This window comes from Odontesthes bonariensis, chromosome 10, assembly GCF_027942865.1.
Source record: "Odontesthes bonariensis isolate fOdoBon6 chromosome 10, fOdoBon6.hap1, whole genome shotgun sequence".
NCBI lineage: Eukaryota > Metazoa > Chordata > Actinopteri > Atheriniformes > Atherinopsidae > Odontesthes > Odontesthes bonariensis.
Window position 1 is genome coordinate 32,297,157 of NC_134515.1, and position 17,255 is coordinate 32,314,411.

The following is a 17,255-nucleotide window of genomic DNA, read 5'->3' on the forward strand; positions in this document are numbered from 1 at the left end:
CAAAAGAGGCGAACTATCCCTTTAACTTGAAATATTAAGTTAACAACCCTAACTTACTTCTTTGAGTAAGTAAAAAATCTTAGTTGGTAAAACACTAACTTTTAAGTTTTACTAATGTAGAAAAGTAAATTATCTGAACAAAAGATTATTAGTTGGCCAAACTGTTTGAAAACATAGACTTTTAAGTTGGCACAACTCCAACTTTCAAGTTTGTCTAAAAAAGAAAATGTAATTATACAAACAAAATAATGAGTTGATGAAACCTTTTTTAAAACTCAACATAGTCAGTTGCCTTGAACCTTTTCATTTCTACAGTGTAGGTAAGTATTTTTTTCTTATGCATGCACACTGTGTCTTATTTGGTGTATCTCTGTGAGCTTTCTGTATTTAGCCACTGGGATTTGTTCCCATTCTTTAAGGCAAAAATGCAATGTCTGCAGAGGTCTGGACTATGACACGGTCATTCCAAGACATTTAAATGTATGTAATGTATTTAAATGTATCCTTAAACCACTGGAGGGTTCTATTAATGGTATGCTTAAGGTCATTGTCATTCTGAACATTGAACATATGTCCCAGTCCCAATTCTTTAGAAGACTAAAACAAGAGTTTCTTGAGAATTTACTTGCTTTCAGCACCATCCATTGTTCTTTCAATTTTGATAATTTTCTCAGATCTTGCCAATGATAAACATAGCCACTATGCTGCAATCACGTCATCCCAGTAGACTCCTGTGTAGAAAGCCCCCGATAGCCCCCAATAACAACAACATGGCAGCTCTGAACTAACAGTGCAATAGTATTCTGGTGATGACATCGTAGTGAGCGGCCGCGTGGACCTTGTGCTCCGTAAAATATCTACCAAAAATGAACCATCCAAATATAAATGACTGAATAGAAAAGATTAAAGATCAACCCACACCGAAAATATGCCGACTAAACCAAAAGGAGGGAAAGGAAACAAAGGCGATGAGGAGCTAACAGATAAATCCAACACCAGAGATGAAGAAATCTTAGCAGCTATCCATGCTCTTCGAAAAGACTTCACGACTTAGCTTCAAGAGGTCATATGCTCGAACCAGGGGATCAAGGAAGCGATAAATTCATTTTCTGAAAGACTCAATCACGCAGAAACCCGCTTTTGCTCTGCGGAGGATGGGATAACCGACCTCGATGCGAAGGTCACCAAAGTGCAACGAGACATGCTAGCACTCACCAAGACAGTGGAGTCCATGGAGAATCGTCAACGGTGCCTGAACCTGAGACTGGTCGGCTTGCCAGAAAAAAACGAGAACGGCCGTGACTTGGCTCTATTCCTCACCGAGTGGTTACCAAGTATCCTTGGCTCAGAAAAGTTTCCGGATCCTCTATACATCGATGAGGCCTTCAGACTTCCGCTCTCTACGGGGACAGCAAGAAGACGCACCCCTCCTCCTCACACAATCCTCATCAAACTCCGTTGGCTGACGGATAAAGATCGAGTGATGACAGCCGCCCGAGAGAAGAAAAACCTGCAATTTGGAGGCAGTCGATTGATGTTCTTTCCCGATCTCCCTCCGGAGATTCAACAACAACGAAGAAAGTTTGACGGGGTAAAGGCTCGGCTTCACGACCTCGGCATCGAGTTTGGAATGCAATATCCGGCCAAGATGAAAATCTACCTCGACGGGGGTGAGACCTTCACTTTTCTGATTCCAGCCGAGGTACAAGATTACATCAAAACAGTGGAGAAGGAACGGTCTCCACCCGCAGAGACTATGGACTGAACTGCTTGTATGGGCTATCTTAATTGTATAATCATTTCAGTTAGCATTAAACTTGGGTTACTGGCCATTGGGCCATAACACGTAATAACCTGTGGAGGGTACAATCCGATATGCGTTGCAAGCACTATTCACACTGTATGGTATTTGTTTTCTGCTCCTTTATAAGGATCAGCATTGTTCCAGTCTTGCCGCATGTATGCGAGAAGGGTCTGTGCAATAAGGGGGCACAGAGGGAGAGGAGATGACGACTCCTCCATATTTTAATATAGTGTCGTGGAATGTCAGAGGTTTGAGGAAATTAGTTAAAATCAAGCAAGTTCTAGATAGAATTAAGCATATTCAAGCCAAAATCGTATATATCCAAGAAACACACTTACTACCGGACGAAATCATACGCATTAAGAGGAGATGGCCTGGGCAAGTTATTGCTTCCTGTCACTCTTCGCAGGCTAGAGGAGTTGCGGTTCTTATCCATAAATCAGTTCCTTTTAGAACGCATAAAATTACCTTAGACCCAATGGGCAGATTTGTTATAGTCAAGGGCTCTCTGCTGAATCAAGAAATTATTTTTGCTAATGTATATGGTCCCAACAGCGATGATGACTCATTCTTCAACAACTTGTTCATGACCGTATCTTCTTATCAGGGAGAAATAATAATGGGCGGCGATTTCAACTGTACGCTCAACCCTTATTTAGACAGATCAACAAGGGTGGACTCTTCGCATACCCGATCCCTCAAAACAATTGAGCGCTTTATGTCAGAGCTCCACCGCGATATTTGGAGATCTAGGAATCCTACCACCCAATAATTTTCTTGAATTTCAAACACATACTCAACCCAGTCCTGTAAGACTACTTCTTAATCTCCAAAACACTGAAAGATTCAGTTTGTGATTGTGGGCATAAGGGTATTGTACTTTCAGACCATGCCCTTCTATTTCTACATTACCGTTATAATTCATACTCGAAAGGACGGTGACTGTGGCGACTTAGCCCAAGGTGGCTACACGACCAGGATTTTCTACAATATGTAGAAACCAATATTGATGTCTTTTTCGCTACAAATACACACGAAACATCAGCTTCTATTAGGTGGGAAGCATTTAAAGCCTATATTAGAGGTCAGATGATATCCTACACGAGCCACATGTCTAACCGGACGCATCTCCTTATGACAGAACTGGAACGTGACATTGAAGACATGGAAAAGGAGAGCGTCATAAATAATACCCAGAGAATACACAAAAACTTGCAGAACTAAGAGCTAAATACAACGACCTTACAGCTAACAAAGCACTATCAAACATTATCAGGTTGAAACCAAACATTACGAACAGGGAGAATCAGCTGGGAAACTATTAGCCTGGCATCTTAAAACCTTAAGCCAGGAAAGGGCTATCACTGAAATAGAAACTGAAGGTGGGGTCACTACGAACCCAGCAGAAATCAATAATGCTTTTCGAAACTATTATATGAAACTCTATGCTTCAGAAGCTCAATATCCTAACGATCAAGATACATTCTTAGACGAACTAACCATTCCTCTCTTGGAAGACGTGGCAAAGCAAAAGCTAGACTCGCCTATCACGAAAGAGGAAATTTTTGAAGCACTTGTTTTTATGAGCTTGTGTAAATCACCTGGTCCTGACGGACTTCCTATAGATTTGTTTAAACATTTCAAGAAGTGGCTGATTCCACCTCTATTCAATATTTTAGTTGAATCAGTCGACGTGGGACAATTACCACACTCTCTATGCAACGCTACTATATCACTGATATTAAAACCAAACAAACCACTTTCGACATGGTCGAACACGGATATTTTTTTGATATTCTTAGGCGATTTGGGTTTGGTGATTACTTTTGTAGCTTTGTGAAAATGCTGTGCCGATCTCCAAACGCAGCAGTTACAACTAACTTCGCCACATCCGAACCCTTTCAACTTCAGCGAGGAATGAGACAAGGGTGCCCTCTGTCACCCCTTTTGTTTGCATTAGCAATCGAACCACTCGCCATCGCAGTCAGACAAAGCACTAATATAACAGGCATTAGACTAGGACAGGGGTTGGCAATTAAGTTTGGACCCGGGCCAATTTTTTTTTCTGACAATGGTATCACGGGCCATGTTTTTCTATTCTGGATTTACATAAATGCATTTAATTTTTTTAAATTTAAAACATTTTTTTCTTCTATGCACTGTTATTAGGCTGAATGTTGCATCTCCTGGCGTCTCTCATGAAACAGGCGATAAAACATGAGGTTTGAAAAATATATTTGAAAAATCATATTTAAAAAAATAATCTTGCGGGCCAGATATAATTGATGGCGGGCCAGATTTGGCCCCCGGGCCGCTAATTGCCTACCCCTGGACTAGGAGATGCTGAGAACAAAATAGGTCTTTTTGCTGATGATATAGTTTTGTTCCTGAAACAGCTACGTGATTCAATTCCTAACCTCCTCAAATTAATAAACACGTATGGCTCATTTTCAGGATATAAAGTGAATGAATCAAAATCGAATATCCTGTTTCTTAATCATTCTGAAAGAATCTCCCCACCGATACAAACCCTGTTCACCAACACTAACAGTTTTACATACTTGGGAACAGTGTTGTACAGTAACGAAGTAAAAATACTTCACTACTGTACTTAAGTATATTTTGGAATACTTTGTACTTTCCTCGAGTTTAAATTTTTTTGACAACTTTCACTTTTACTTCACTATATTTCCGAACTTAATAGCATACTTTTACTCCAATACATTTTCATTGTTCGGTTTAGTTACTCGTTACAAAAAAAGAGAGAGAGAGAGAGAGAGAGAGAGAGAGAGAGAGAGAGAGAGAGAGAGAGAGAAAAAAAACGCAACAGTGTTTTGACCCCATGCATGTTATGCCTGCCCAAAGACGTGGAAATTCTATCTTACAGAAACTCCCCTTTTTTAGGTTTTAAGGTAGTTTTACAAAAAAGGTCTTCCTCTTCAGATGCCAGATAAGCTGCAGTTCCCTCCCAATTCTTTTTTTCTTTTGTATAATGACCGGTTGTGTGTGCACCTCCTATAGCTTGTGAAGTACAGTAATCGTAACAGCTTTTTTTCTTGGTGATGTTGGCCGCATTTTCTGTACTGAGTTATTTTATTTATTTTTTAGAAAGGTTTACAAAAGGGGTTTCAAACTGGACTCCCTCTTCAGATGCCAGATAAGCTTCAGTTTTCTCCTATTTTTTTCTTTAAATTTTGTTTATAATGATGGCAATAACAGTAGAAGCCTCTTTTGTTTAATTTTTTTCTTAATGGTGTAATGTACGCCTCATTTTCAGCACTGACCTTACTTGAAGAAGAAAAACTTAAAGGTTCACAAAGTTTGTATTTTCTGTCTAAACCTGGTCTAAATTTTGCCTGCACTCGGTTGTGTGTAGATTTTAAGTGTATTTGACCTTCAAAGTTTACCAAAATATAAAAAATGTCATTCAAACTGCATTTGCCTTGTTTACTTTTCATTACATTACTTAAGTACATCTATTTTTACAGTAATTCTCATACTTAAGTACAAGACTTTTCGGATACTTTAAGACTTTAACTCAAGTAACATTTCAGTCAGTGACTTGGACTTTTACCAAAGTCATATTTTGGAGGGATACCTATACTTTTACTTGAGTGTGAGATTTCAGTACTTTATACAACACTGCTTGGGAATCAAAATTACACCCACACCAGAGGATTTAGTAACTTGCAATTATAAGCCAGTAATTGCTGCTGTGACCAATATGATAGAAAGATGGTCTGCAATGCCAATTTCTATGGTTGGCCGAATCAATAGCCTGAAGATGTCCATCCTACCTAAATTGTTATACCTATTTCAATGTATACCACTTCCACCACCACCAAACTTTTTTACGAACATGAATAAAATTTTCAGAGACTTCATATGGAATAACCGCAGAGCAAGACTCCGTCTTACCCTCCTCTATTTGCCCTTTGATAGAGGAGGACTGAAACTTCCTAATCTCAAACTATATTACTGGGCATGTCAGCTGCGGACAGCCTCTTTTTGGTTTAAATCTCATTTAAGCCTTTCCTGGGTGGATATAGAGAGATTTACATCTACCGACTTACCTCTTCAGCTGTACCTATATTCTGCAAGACCAGGGAAACTTAAGAAATCCACAGACAATCCCTTTGTAAGAAATATGTGTGGCATGAGGTTCATAAATACTTGAGTGACATTTCTAAGTTATCACCGTTTACTCCAATTTGGGGAAATGAGAACTTCCCACCTGCAACAATGGATAAGGGGTTTAAACTTTGGGCGGATAAAGGTATTGCCAAAATAGCAGACCTCTTTCATGATGGAGTGTTCATGTCGTTTGAAAAAAATCAAGCAAAAGTTTGATTTGCCTGCTAAACATTTTTTCAAATACCTACAAATCAGAGATTTTATTCATAAGGCACAAAAGAATATCTCTTTACCCAAACTATCCACAGTAGAAAATATTGCTGTGTGTATGCGACAAAGAGGGGTTATTTCCATGTTTTATCAGACACTGTTACTTGGGACCCCAGAATCCTCTGAGGAAAAGAGACTTGCATGGTGTATTGACCTGAAACAGGAGATAACTGAGACTGAATGGCAAACTGTATGCAAGAAATCACAAACACAAACATGTATTGCTGGTCTCAAACTTATACAATATAAGTGGGTCATGAGGCTTTATATAACACCTGAGGTGCTACACAACTTTAGTGTTAACACTCCTGATGTATGTGTTAAGTGTGAAACATGTAAAGGCATACTCATCCATTGTCTTTGGTCGTGCGCAAAGTTACAAACCTTCTGGAAAGAGGTTATTCAAGTACTTGCTTCTATAACTGAGACGGGCCTCCCTATCTGTCCTAAACTGTGTATATTAGGACTATTCCCTAAGGACATTAAGCTCAACTCAGCCAACAGGAAGATGGTCACCCTCTGTTTACTACAGGCCAGACGGACAATAACATAAGGCTGGAAATCTATATTGAGTCCGAGTGTGAAAGGTTGGCTTGAGAACATTGTACAAGTTTTGCCAATGGAAAAATTACTTACTCAATGAAAGGAAAATACTCTGTGTTTGAAGATATGTGGTCATCCTTTCTAGAATTTGTTGGAGGTCCTCAATTTCTTTTGGCGCTGGACTGGCATCCACTGCCTCTACTTTGAACTGAATCTGAACGGAATACTGCTATTTGAACTGAAACTGGTGTAAGAAACTCCCATACAATCTACTACCTGTACCATTGTTTGTACCTTTCATTGAATTATTTCTTGTTTATTTATTTTTATTTTATTTATTTTTTGTGTGTGTGGGTGTGTCTTTGTGTGTATGTGAGTGTGCAAATGTCTCGCTTTTACGTTTTACATTTGCATTGTTCTCATTGTTCTTTAAAGAAAAACCAAATAAACACATTTGAAAAAAAAAACAGTGCAATAGTACGCGTTCAGTCATTCATTCGCTTAAAGTATTGGTGAAATAAAGACTGATAATGCCTTATTTAGAGGCTGTATTGTCTTTGCCCTGTTCACTTCATTTTATATGGATATACGAGTGATCTATATCGTCTGAAGGACGCCGACTTTCACCAAACTGTTACCGGTGAGTAGATGAACGTATTTCATGCCAGGAATAAGGTCCAGGTTTTAAAAAAACTAATTTCCCCTTTGAGAAAGACCTGACAAAAAAGAAAGAAAGCCATAGGAAATAACTCCTAGATAAAAGTGGTAAGAGTGATGAACGACAGAACCCCATGTTGTTGTTTTTTAATTCATTTTTCGCAACAGATTAAAGACGGCATTGGATGCTATGATGCCAGCAAGATGTCATTTAAAGGTTCCCCCTCTGACTTCTCTGATACATCACAACCCTTTAAGTCAAACTAAGACAAACAGTTTTCAGCCCACCTGAGCAGGGAGATTGTGATGAGTCACTAAGTTAGAGAGAATAGTAGACAGGAAGTTCTCGGGGTGGAACTCTAGCTTAAAAGTTCTTGTTTTTACTTTGGTGCTGATGTAAATGTCCATTTTGCGTGGCAGGAATATTTCACAAAAAGGGATTCATGAGATTTTATATAACTATACAGAGTCTAAACTAGGACAGCCTCAGATAAGCATTAGAGAATAATTCTATCCCGGCTTTATGTCTGGATTTTCCAAAAGAGACTTGACTATCGATATTGTGAACATTTATATAGTACAATTGACACTGTCAGTTTACGAAATCATAGTACGGTTGGCTTGTATTTTTGATGTAACAGAATGTAATCTAGGTTTTGGTAAATTTATTCGGAAGCAGGTAATTATATTTCTGTCATACGTGCGTGCGTAAACTGGATGTCTGAGCGCGCACACCCAGCACATCACTGCGGGAACAGCTGCTCTCAGACTCGTTATGTGGAGTGGGGGTGAAGGCTATGGACGATTTATGGACTGATTCCCTTCTTCCTCTTCCAAACAGAATCGTGTGTGATCTACTTTTGTCTCTTCTACCAATTTTGAGTAAATTACACCCGAAAATGACAAGTGTTAACTACTGCCGGTGATTTCTGTGTGTCTTGTTTGTTCGCACATGAAGATTTAGTTACTAAGGTTTTTTTCTAGCTGTTGTTTTTCTCGGATATGGCTCATCTCTAGAACCAATAAGAACATTTTACAGCGTCAGACGCGTCTGCGGCAGGGGAGACCAGTGGAGGGACTCGGAAACTTGTGCGGTGCAGGAGACGGTCTCTCTTTTCAAATCGAAGCTGCCACAGTTGGAACAAAAAGAACGCCATGGTGAACTCACTCTTATTGATACTCAGCTGGACTGTGGTCTACGAGGTCGTGAGAGCTCAGAACGACACGGAACCGATCGTCCTTGAGGGTAAATGCCTCGTTGTGTGCGATTCCAATCCGGCCACGGACTGGAGGGCTTCATCCTCACCGCTCGGCATCTCAGTGCGCGCCGCTAACTCTAAGGTGGCGTTCTCTGCTGTTCGGAGCAACAACCACGAGCCGTCAGAGATGAGCAACAAAACAAGAATAATCTACTTCGATCAGGTTAGAACCATTTTTATGAATACTAATTTCAAAAAGTGGTTAAATAAACCTTTTAATGCCACTTTTAATTAATCTTTCCCACGTTTCGCATTAACATATCATTGCAGTTTTAAGTGGCGTTGCTCCCTAGAGTTTAGTTTGACATTTATTCTGTTCGTGCGCGCAAATTTCACGCATGCAGGTCCGAAAGTGACTGGATCGTCTAGAGGGCGGGCATCCTGCAGCGCCTGCACACGTACTAATCGTTTTTGCCTCAAGCGACCCTCCACCACGCACGCGCTCACCCTGCTGTACGCGCACAGACACCCAAACAAATCAAATAACACCCCAAACAGTAAGAATCTGATTAGTCATGCGTCGGTGGGCAGAGATCAGGTGTCACCACCCCACCCCGTTTTATCTACAGCACTTAATTGATTCTCTGCCCTCTCCTTTGAATGGCATCATCTTGATCCTTTGCAAGTGATCTGATTGGTGTGAGGGATGGAAAGGCTGTTGCTATGAAAACATTTGTCAAAAGTGAATCGACAGTGGGTTTGAACAGGTGCGATTCAAGTGTGCGAGATTGCAGGTAACAAGAAGAGCTTGCTACCTAGCTTTGCTCCCCTCATCAATTACACTCCAAAGAGTTTACTTTCCATTTTATTCTATACTGTCGCTCTAAAGTGACTGCAGTGTGCTGAAAACCTTTTAGTGACGCCCTGAGGCTGTGGTAAGTGCTATGCTGAATATGCTGACTGACATATTCAGGTTAGATACTTTTTAGCATGCAAAAGCAAGACAATTTATTTATTTATCAAGTCCATAATTATCATTAAGTTATTCTGCATGTGTTAGTGGTGGAAGTACCATGAAGATAGTGTGTGATTCCTTTCAGGCCCAGTCATGTCAGTGTAATACATTGGTAAACAAAACAAAAGAAAAAGAAAAGATGAAAGAAATCATCTTTTGTTGCCACCCGTGTAAGTTGTCCAAAAACACCTTATTTAAAAATTTGGTTCTGGGTTTTTTGGATAGTCCATTGAGAAGTCAACTCAAATGATTTGGAAAATGTGTCACACTCAGTTTGTGTCTGATCCAGAGGAGGGTCTGTTAGTCACAGGAATGAATTGTGCACAGCTGACTTCGTATTTCAATATTTGATCCCAAATCCCCTTTGAAATTAAAGCCTTTATTGAGCCACTCAATACATAAACATTTTTGTCTCAATGTGTTTTTTTTGTCTTTGTTTCTTCTCACAGGTTCTTGTAAATATTGGAAATTACTTCACATTTGAATCAGTATTTCTGTCCCCAAGAAAAGGAGTCTACAGTTTTAACTTCCATGTGATTAAAGTGTATCAGAGCCAAACCATACAGGTATGTATTCATTATTATCAATTATTTGTTGTTATTCATTTTACATACCTGTACTGTTGATTGAGTTTAACCATACTTTTCTTGGATTAAGACTGAACATCTCTAGTGAATATAATTGAAATTATTGGTGTGGCAATACCTGAAAACATTCAATACATTCAAAACTCCAATACATTTCTTTGGACTCTAACCCAAATTTCTCAAATGATATAAAAGTACTGGCATAATTTAAATTTCTATTAAAAACTTAAACAAGAACAAAACTTTAAAGAGTGTACCCTGACACTCATTCAACTGTCAAAGTCCAAGTTACGCAAAACCACTTTAGCTTCTAAACATATCATACAGGTTTGAAAGTAATTCCAGAGAAGACTGAGAACTATGAAGTACTGAATTGTGGAGTTTTTCTTTCTTCTTGAGGTCTAGTTTCTTTGGTTGGGATTGAAAAAGTAAGACCAATAACCGGAAACATTTTTGCTATTTTATGTTTCTAAGAACCCAAATAACAGACAATGTCTACAATCCTTATGTATCCATTTGCTGAAAACTTCTCATATATCAGCATATTGTGCAATGTGGTCTTACAAAATAAAAGGAATTTGGACAAGTGGAGGACAAAAGATAGAAAACTGAATGTAAAGTGTCTGAAAGTGATGTCCTTAAGAAACTGGAAAAAATCCAACGAAGACAAAGCACCTGAAAGATCCATCTGACCTTTCAGCTGATCCATCTAGTGTTCACTGAAACCTCATCAGAAATTATCTCCATGGAAGGGAGGCTGTCAAGAAGCCATTCTTTAACATTTAATGGCCCCACTGAGAAAAAAAATATATTATTACCTGCCTTTTTGTTATTTCCTTGAGACAAGTTTGATAACAATCTGTTTTTTTAATGTAAAATTATTGAGATATTGCATCATTGTGAAAGTATCAAAATTGAAAAGGTAATAGTAAATAAGTTACAAACTTTTAGCTTTGCATAACTTAGTCGAATAGTTGAGATGGCTAAGGCAGGCTTACTCCTTCAAATTTTAGATAATTTATTGTAACTAAAAAATGTGCTCTACCAAAGATAGAGCAGGACATTAAGGGGATAAGGAAGAGATACAGGGGGGGAAAAAAGGCTGAGGTATACCAAATTACACAATAACTGGACTGAAAATCAGTGACAGATCAAATCCTCCTAAGAGGCCAGACCTCAACATCATTGTATCAACAGCAGTGTGGGGTCATCCTAAAGACTACTTAAAGAAATTACAAGAAACCTTGTCTAAGAGGGTTCAAGCCATGTTGAAGAATAAATGTGCTCATACCAAATATTGACTTTCAAGCTTGTTTACATACTCTGTTTTTGGCCTGTACACTGTATTTCCCTTGATGGCAACATACGTTTTAGTACATTGCTGCACCTTCTCCCATTTTCCTGGCACTATATATGAAAATGATAGGCAGCTCAAGATTTTTGCACAGTACTGTACATTCATCAGGAGGAGCACCTCATGACATGACAATTTTCAAGAAACTTGCACGTGATGTGAGTTGCATATTTAAAGGAAATTATGTTGTTTGCCCTTGCCTTAACCAAGTCTTTTATTTCCTAACCATAGCCATGTTTTTAAGTTTCTAAAGTTTAACATGAGTCTTTGGTGAATATATGTAGCCACTGAAAAATGTTTTTAAAAGGAGGGGGGAAATGACAGGGCAGTGACTGGACTTAACACAGTGAACAGTGTAAAAGTTAAAACAAGAGAAGACAAGTAAAATAAGTACATAGGAAATTGTACTGTGCATAGGTCTAAGGTCAATGTAAAGGTCAAATTTGATTTGTAGAGCACATTTAAAAATGACTAAGTTGACCAAAGTTCTTAAAGGTGGGGTAGGGGATCTTTTTCTGGAACATTTTTTTACATATTGCTTGAAATACTCTTCACACCCCCATTGCAACCAATTAATTAAAAGTTTTGACACAAATATGAAAAGTTTTAGTGGCCTCTAGAAAGTACAATCTAGGAAAAACACTATCCAATCATACTGAAAGGACCGTTAACAATGATTGGATTCTGATGCCGTCTTATCAAACTGCAATCTGCTCCTCCCTCCCCCTCCCCCTCCCTCCACCTGTGCGCGTACCCTGCTCTGTGAACGAATTACGCGTCCAGAAGCTTGGCAGGAAGCTAAACTAGAGCCAGCTTGGCTAGCACCTAGCATTATTAAACGTATAGTTATCATATACTAAATACTAAATACGGCAACGATCGATGCTTGCTGTCAGAACAGAGCTCGTGCACCTTCGTGCTCGTGCGCGTTCATGTACTCTAGAGGCGTGCCTTCGGGGGGAAAGTGAAGAAAAGGGTTGGGACTTTTTACCTGTGTATTTTCAAAATGCAGCTTCGCTGGACTCAAAATCCAGGATCTCGTACCCTACCTTTAACAGTCAAATTAAATACAATAATTTTCCCCAGGTTTGGAGATGTTTCATTCAATCCTGCATCAGCAAATGCAACATTATAAACAGTAGAAAAGCTTTCATCTATGTGTCTTAACATTTAGCTGGCTAACCTTGTTGTTGTCCTACTAATGCATCTTCTCTGGATACAACAGTTTGTACAACAGTCAAGGACTCAAAAGTCAGACTGATTTTTAATAGAACAGGACTTATCAGAGTTGCACTGTGTAAATTGATTACTTGAAGAACCATGTTGACCATGGAGAGCTGAGGGTCAACACCTGGTCAGTGAAGTTCTATAAACCTTTCTCAGAGACACATGGGATTATCAGACAAAGAGCTGCATGCGGGACAGTAAATTTGAGTTGTTTTGTGTGCTAGGTCCACAGCTGTGAAGAGATGAAAATATTCTGTATCTCCAGAGTGCACAGTTAAGTTACATCTAGCCTGTTTCATCAATCATAGACAAACCTAGGTTGATTTGCCCAGTTAATACTATGTGTGATTTAGAATTTTTTAGTTTTATATCAAAGGACTCACCTCAAGTAGATTTTGTGGGAAAGATTTTATCAGCTACAGAAATGGTGACTTATGAGGAGGCTAAAGTCTTCTCGCTTCTCGTTGTTTCTGCTTGGGTGATAAAAAGACTGCATTTTCAGATCTGTTTCAGGAACACTACAATTTACAGCCCTTAGCGATTAGAAATTTGCAATTTCAAATGTTTCTTTCTTTATGTGATAATGTGATCATTTATGCTTAAACATATTTGACAATCTCTTTCCTGCACTCACAGTAACTTTTATCATTTTTTGGATAATCCAGGTGAACTTGATGCTGAATGGGAAACCAGTCATCTCCGCCTTTGCAGGTGACAAAGATGTCACTCGTGAGGCTGCCACCAATGGAGTTCTTCTTTACCTTGAAAAAGAGGACAAAGTCTACCTAAAGCTGGAGAAGGGAAATCTAGTTGGTGGATGGCAGTACTCAACATTTTCTGGCTTTCTTGTGTTCCCTCTGTAAAATAGAAAAAAAAGATAAAAAATAATCTTACTGACTTCTTCATAATGTGTTGTCACAGTATAATCAAAACATTGCTGCTGCATATGTTGGATTTTGCCCACTGGCTGAGAGAAGAAAAGCAAAGAAAGAAACGGATAAAAACATAGAGAGGAAGTAAGACTTCGGAGACTGTTCAAATTGTGGGGGTGCAGAGTCCCTGTCCAGATGAAAGAGACTTGAAATGTTCCCTATCGCTACCATATGTTCCTGTCACTCAAGCAGCCCCGGAGAGGAACACTAACACACCCCAAAAGCACCCTTCACACTCTGACTTGTTGAAATATGCTTAGAATACAGTTTTTCTTGACAACTGTTGCATTCAATTACATGTGTCTTTTTGTGTGCAAACTGTTTGTCTGGAATATCTGTGGAACTTGTCATCATCAAAGTACACACATTGCTAAATACTGGCCGTACCAGTTGGTATATGACTTTGAATGTTGTGTTGTTTACATTGCATAACATGCTGATCTTGTAATTGGAAGTTTTGAAGTCTGAAGCAGGTTCACTATACATGAGTGTTTGGTAACAGGGGGTGATGCACTACAATGACTTGTCTGACTGATCTTTATGAAACAGTTCAAGCTGTAATGATGACAAGTAATTTTGTCAGTGATGTTACAATATTATATAAATAGCCTCTGGAGTTTCACCACCTCTCTAAGGTGTACCCTGCCTCTCACTCAGTGACAGCTGGGATAGTCTCCAGCCTATTTGGCTTAAGTGGGTATAGAAAATGGATGGATGGATCTTCTGGGTATCCCACCTATTGACCCTGTCACTTTCAGTCTCTCTGGCCATGGTTCCTCAAATACAGCTCACTCACCAACTCCTCCCCTACCAATTTCTCCAAAATATGTAGCATATATATTTGATGGAGACTAGCAGTAAGCCTAAAAAAAGAACATCTTTTAAGCTATCACACATGCATTTAGTGATCACTGAACGAACCACAGATTTATCTCAGATCGTTCTGCCACCTTGATTATTTGTCAGCAATGTGGAAATCAAGGTTGAAATCTTGTGGTGTGAACCTGGTTTCATCTAAAGAGGCACAAAATGAAAAAAGACATGGAAAAGAGTGTTTTGTATGTTTTTTTTGTCATATATCAATCTATACTGCTATTTATCATGGCTCCCTGCTGACCGTGATACTTTGTTTTTGATAAACTAGCAGTGATTTTACCTTATCAGAAAACGTTACATTTTTAAACAGATATCTGCAATATCAGTTTGCAGTATGCTTGGTGTCTGATTGTAGTCCTTTTTTACTTTGATGAGAATGGACCTCCTCCTTGGGTAGACTTTAGTTGCATTGCTGAAATACAACCCTGAAACCATCGTCTAAGTGTTAAGGACGATGCTAGCTCAGATATCCAAAATCCATAATAATTTGGGTAGCCAATGCTCTGATGTAGCATCAGAAGCACAAACATTTTGGCTGTTGCTCTCAAGCATTCGTCATTATTCCAAAGGTAGGTTTCTGCTGACAAGCTCACATTCTCAACTTCTAGGTTTGCAGTCTATGGCAGTGCTCTATTTAAGGTGTTTTTAAGGTTTATGCTGCCTCCTGGGGGCCAGATAAATGAATTATGACATATGCATGGAAAGAACACGGTTTTGTGTTTAGGTTGAACATTAACCAGATAAGCTTTACTGTGAGTGCTTCAACATTACCATGGACAGTGTTACAAAAGCTGTACATTGTCAGTTTAGATTTTTTTATTTAAAGGTTGATAATTGAGGCAAACAAATGTGATGTTCCCTATTTTGCACCTTAACAGATAGATCAATATAAATGTTCCTTCTTATTGAATTGGTGAAACACATAATTTCAAGTTGCATTACTTTTCTCTGAAAGTGTATTTGCTTATATTGAATTTGTGGTACGCAAACAAAATTAGTTTTGTATTTATAACAGACCTAACACAATTCAACTCCTGGTTTGTGGACCTTAGTAAAGTGTAACGGGCTTATATGGACCTCTGTTAGTGAACTTGCTTAGAACACACAGATTCATTTGGGAATTCATGTTTGGTAAGCATATGCAGCCTCTTCTGGGCAGTGTGGGATAACTGAGGAATTAATAAACTTCTTATCTGTTGATCTTCAGCTCAGGAGTCACAGTATTTGATGGTCCACTCTTCATGTCTAGTGTTTTTCCTCTTACTGCATTGAGAACTGCTGGCGCATTTGTGGAGCTGCATTGTTCAAGTCAACCTTGGAAACCCTATATACATGTAATTTTACCCAAAGACAATAATTCATCCACTCGTCAGCTTGACACTTCCTACACATCAGATTTGTTTATACAAATTCAAATATCTTTATCATTTACCGAGTTGTCCTTGGTACTGTAACATATGGAACTAGAGAGGGAACACTGAGCAGAAATAGGCTTTCAGGTAAAGGTGGGAATGAAATAATGAACCGCTCGACAAGTCTCCAGACAATTTATAATGTCAGACATCATACAACAGCTGCACAAGAAACCCAAGCTGAGTGTTACACCACAAGATTGTGATAAGTTAAATTGACATTTGTGTTTGCTAGCACTGGTGGAGTCACAATGCCTGTTGGAGGTGGATAGTGCTGCTAAAATACTTACAGCTTCAGTAGTTGATTATTTTTACGATTTACTTTTTTATTTATATACTAACAAAATGTGAATCCATGGATTTCAGAGTTTTAACTTGATTTGCAAATGTTTTTTGTTAAACATCGTTTAACATTGATGTATTAATGTATTTAAGAACTCTGGCATTAAATTATAAATAAAAATGTGCTTTTTAAAAAAAATGTATCCATCTAGTGATTTTTCAAAAGCTATGGAACTGATAAATCAGGATCTAATAGATCTGTGGAGACTGCAGTGTGCAGTTTCCATAGATCTTAGTATCTAAATTAAGGCTAATATTACATTTCTCTTCATTGCTGACAGTGATGTACAAACCCCATTTCCAAAAAGGTTAGGAAAGTTTCTGAAATGCAAATTTTTTTGTATTTGTTTGAACCTTCATTAGAAGTCCAAAAATATTTTTAGCATCTTCACTAACTTCAATATATTTAGAAAAGGAAAACAAATCTAGAATTTCATGCCAGAAATAGGAAATAATGAAAATAATAAAAAATATTTTTTTTAAAAATCATTTGAGAGGCATTGTTTGAAAACTGTGGGTACTAATTGTTTAATTTGCAAAAATGTCTGTGTCTATTCATGCCTAATACAAAATTTCAGCAGCTCAACAGTCCTTGATTGTTGTCTGACTCTTCATGACACTTCATAATGCTCTATACTTTTTCAGTTGGAAACAGATCTGGACTTCCCATCCTGAAAGGCGTCCAGATAATCGGGGGATTTGGGGGATTTCAACAAAGCATGCTTACAAACTGTACTCCCCAAATTACACCAGCATGTCAAATGTCCTACCACAGGGAATGAGACACTTGATCATTTTTTTTAATAGCAAGCATGCTTATATGCTCCTCTCTCAACTTGGACAATTACTCTCTGCTCCTCTTACTGGCCTACATCCCCCTCAGAGGACAAATAAACCCAAGCA

General features: G+C 38.5%; 1 protein-coding gene across 1 annotated transcript; it reads left to right on the forward strand.

The window, feature by feature from the left end:
* The first annotated feature begins 8,158 nt into the window (after nt 1-8,158).
* Nucleotides 8,159-15,804, forward strand: cbln4 (cerebellin 4 precursor). Its single transcript, XM_075475800.1, has 3 exons — nt 8,159-8,830; nt 10,072-10,188; nt 13,456-15,804. Exons 1-3 carry the CDS (start codon nt 8,564-8,566, stop codon nt 13,651-13,653), a joined length of 582 nt encoding a protein of 193 aa, XP_075331915.1. The 5' UTR covers nt 8,159-8,563; the 3' UTR covers nt 13,654-15,804.
* The last annotated feature ends 1,451 nt before the right edge of the window (nt 15,805-17,255 follow it).

Coding starts and splice junctions, on each gene's coding strand:
- cbln4 (XM_075475800.1), top strand. CDS start 8,564: ATGGTGAACTCACTCTTATTGATACTCAGCTGGACTGTGGTCTACGAG. Junction 8,831..10,071: donor GAATAATCTACTTCGATCAG/GTTAGAACCATT, acceptor TTCTTCTCACAG/GTTCTTGTAAATATTGGAAA. Junction 10,189..13,455: donor ATCAGAGCCAAACCATACAG/GTATGTATTCAT, acceptor TGGATAATCCAG/GTGAACTTGATGCTGAATGG.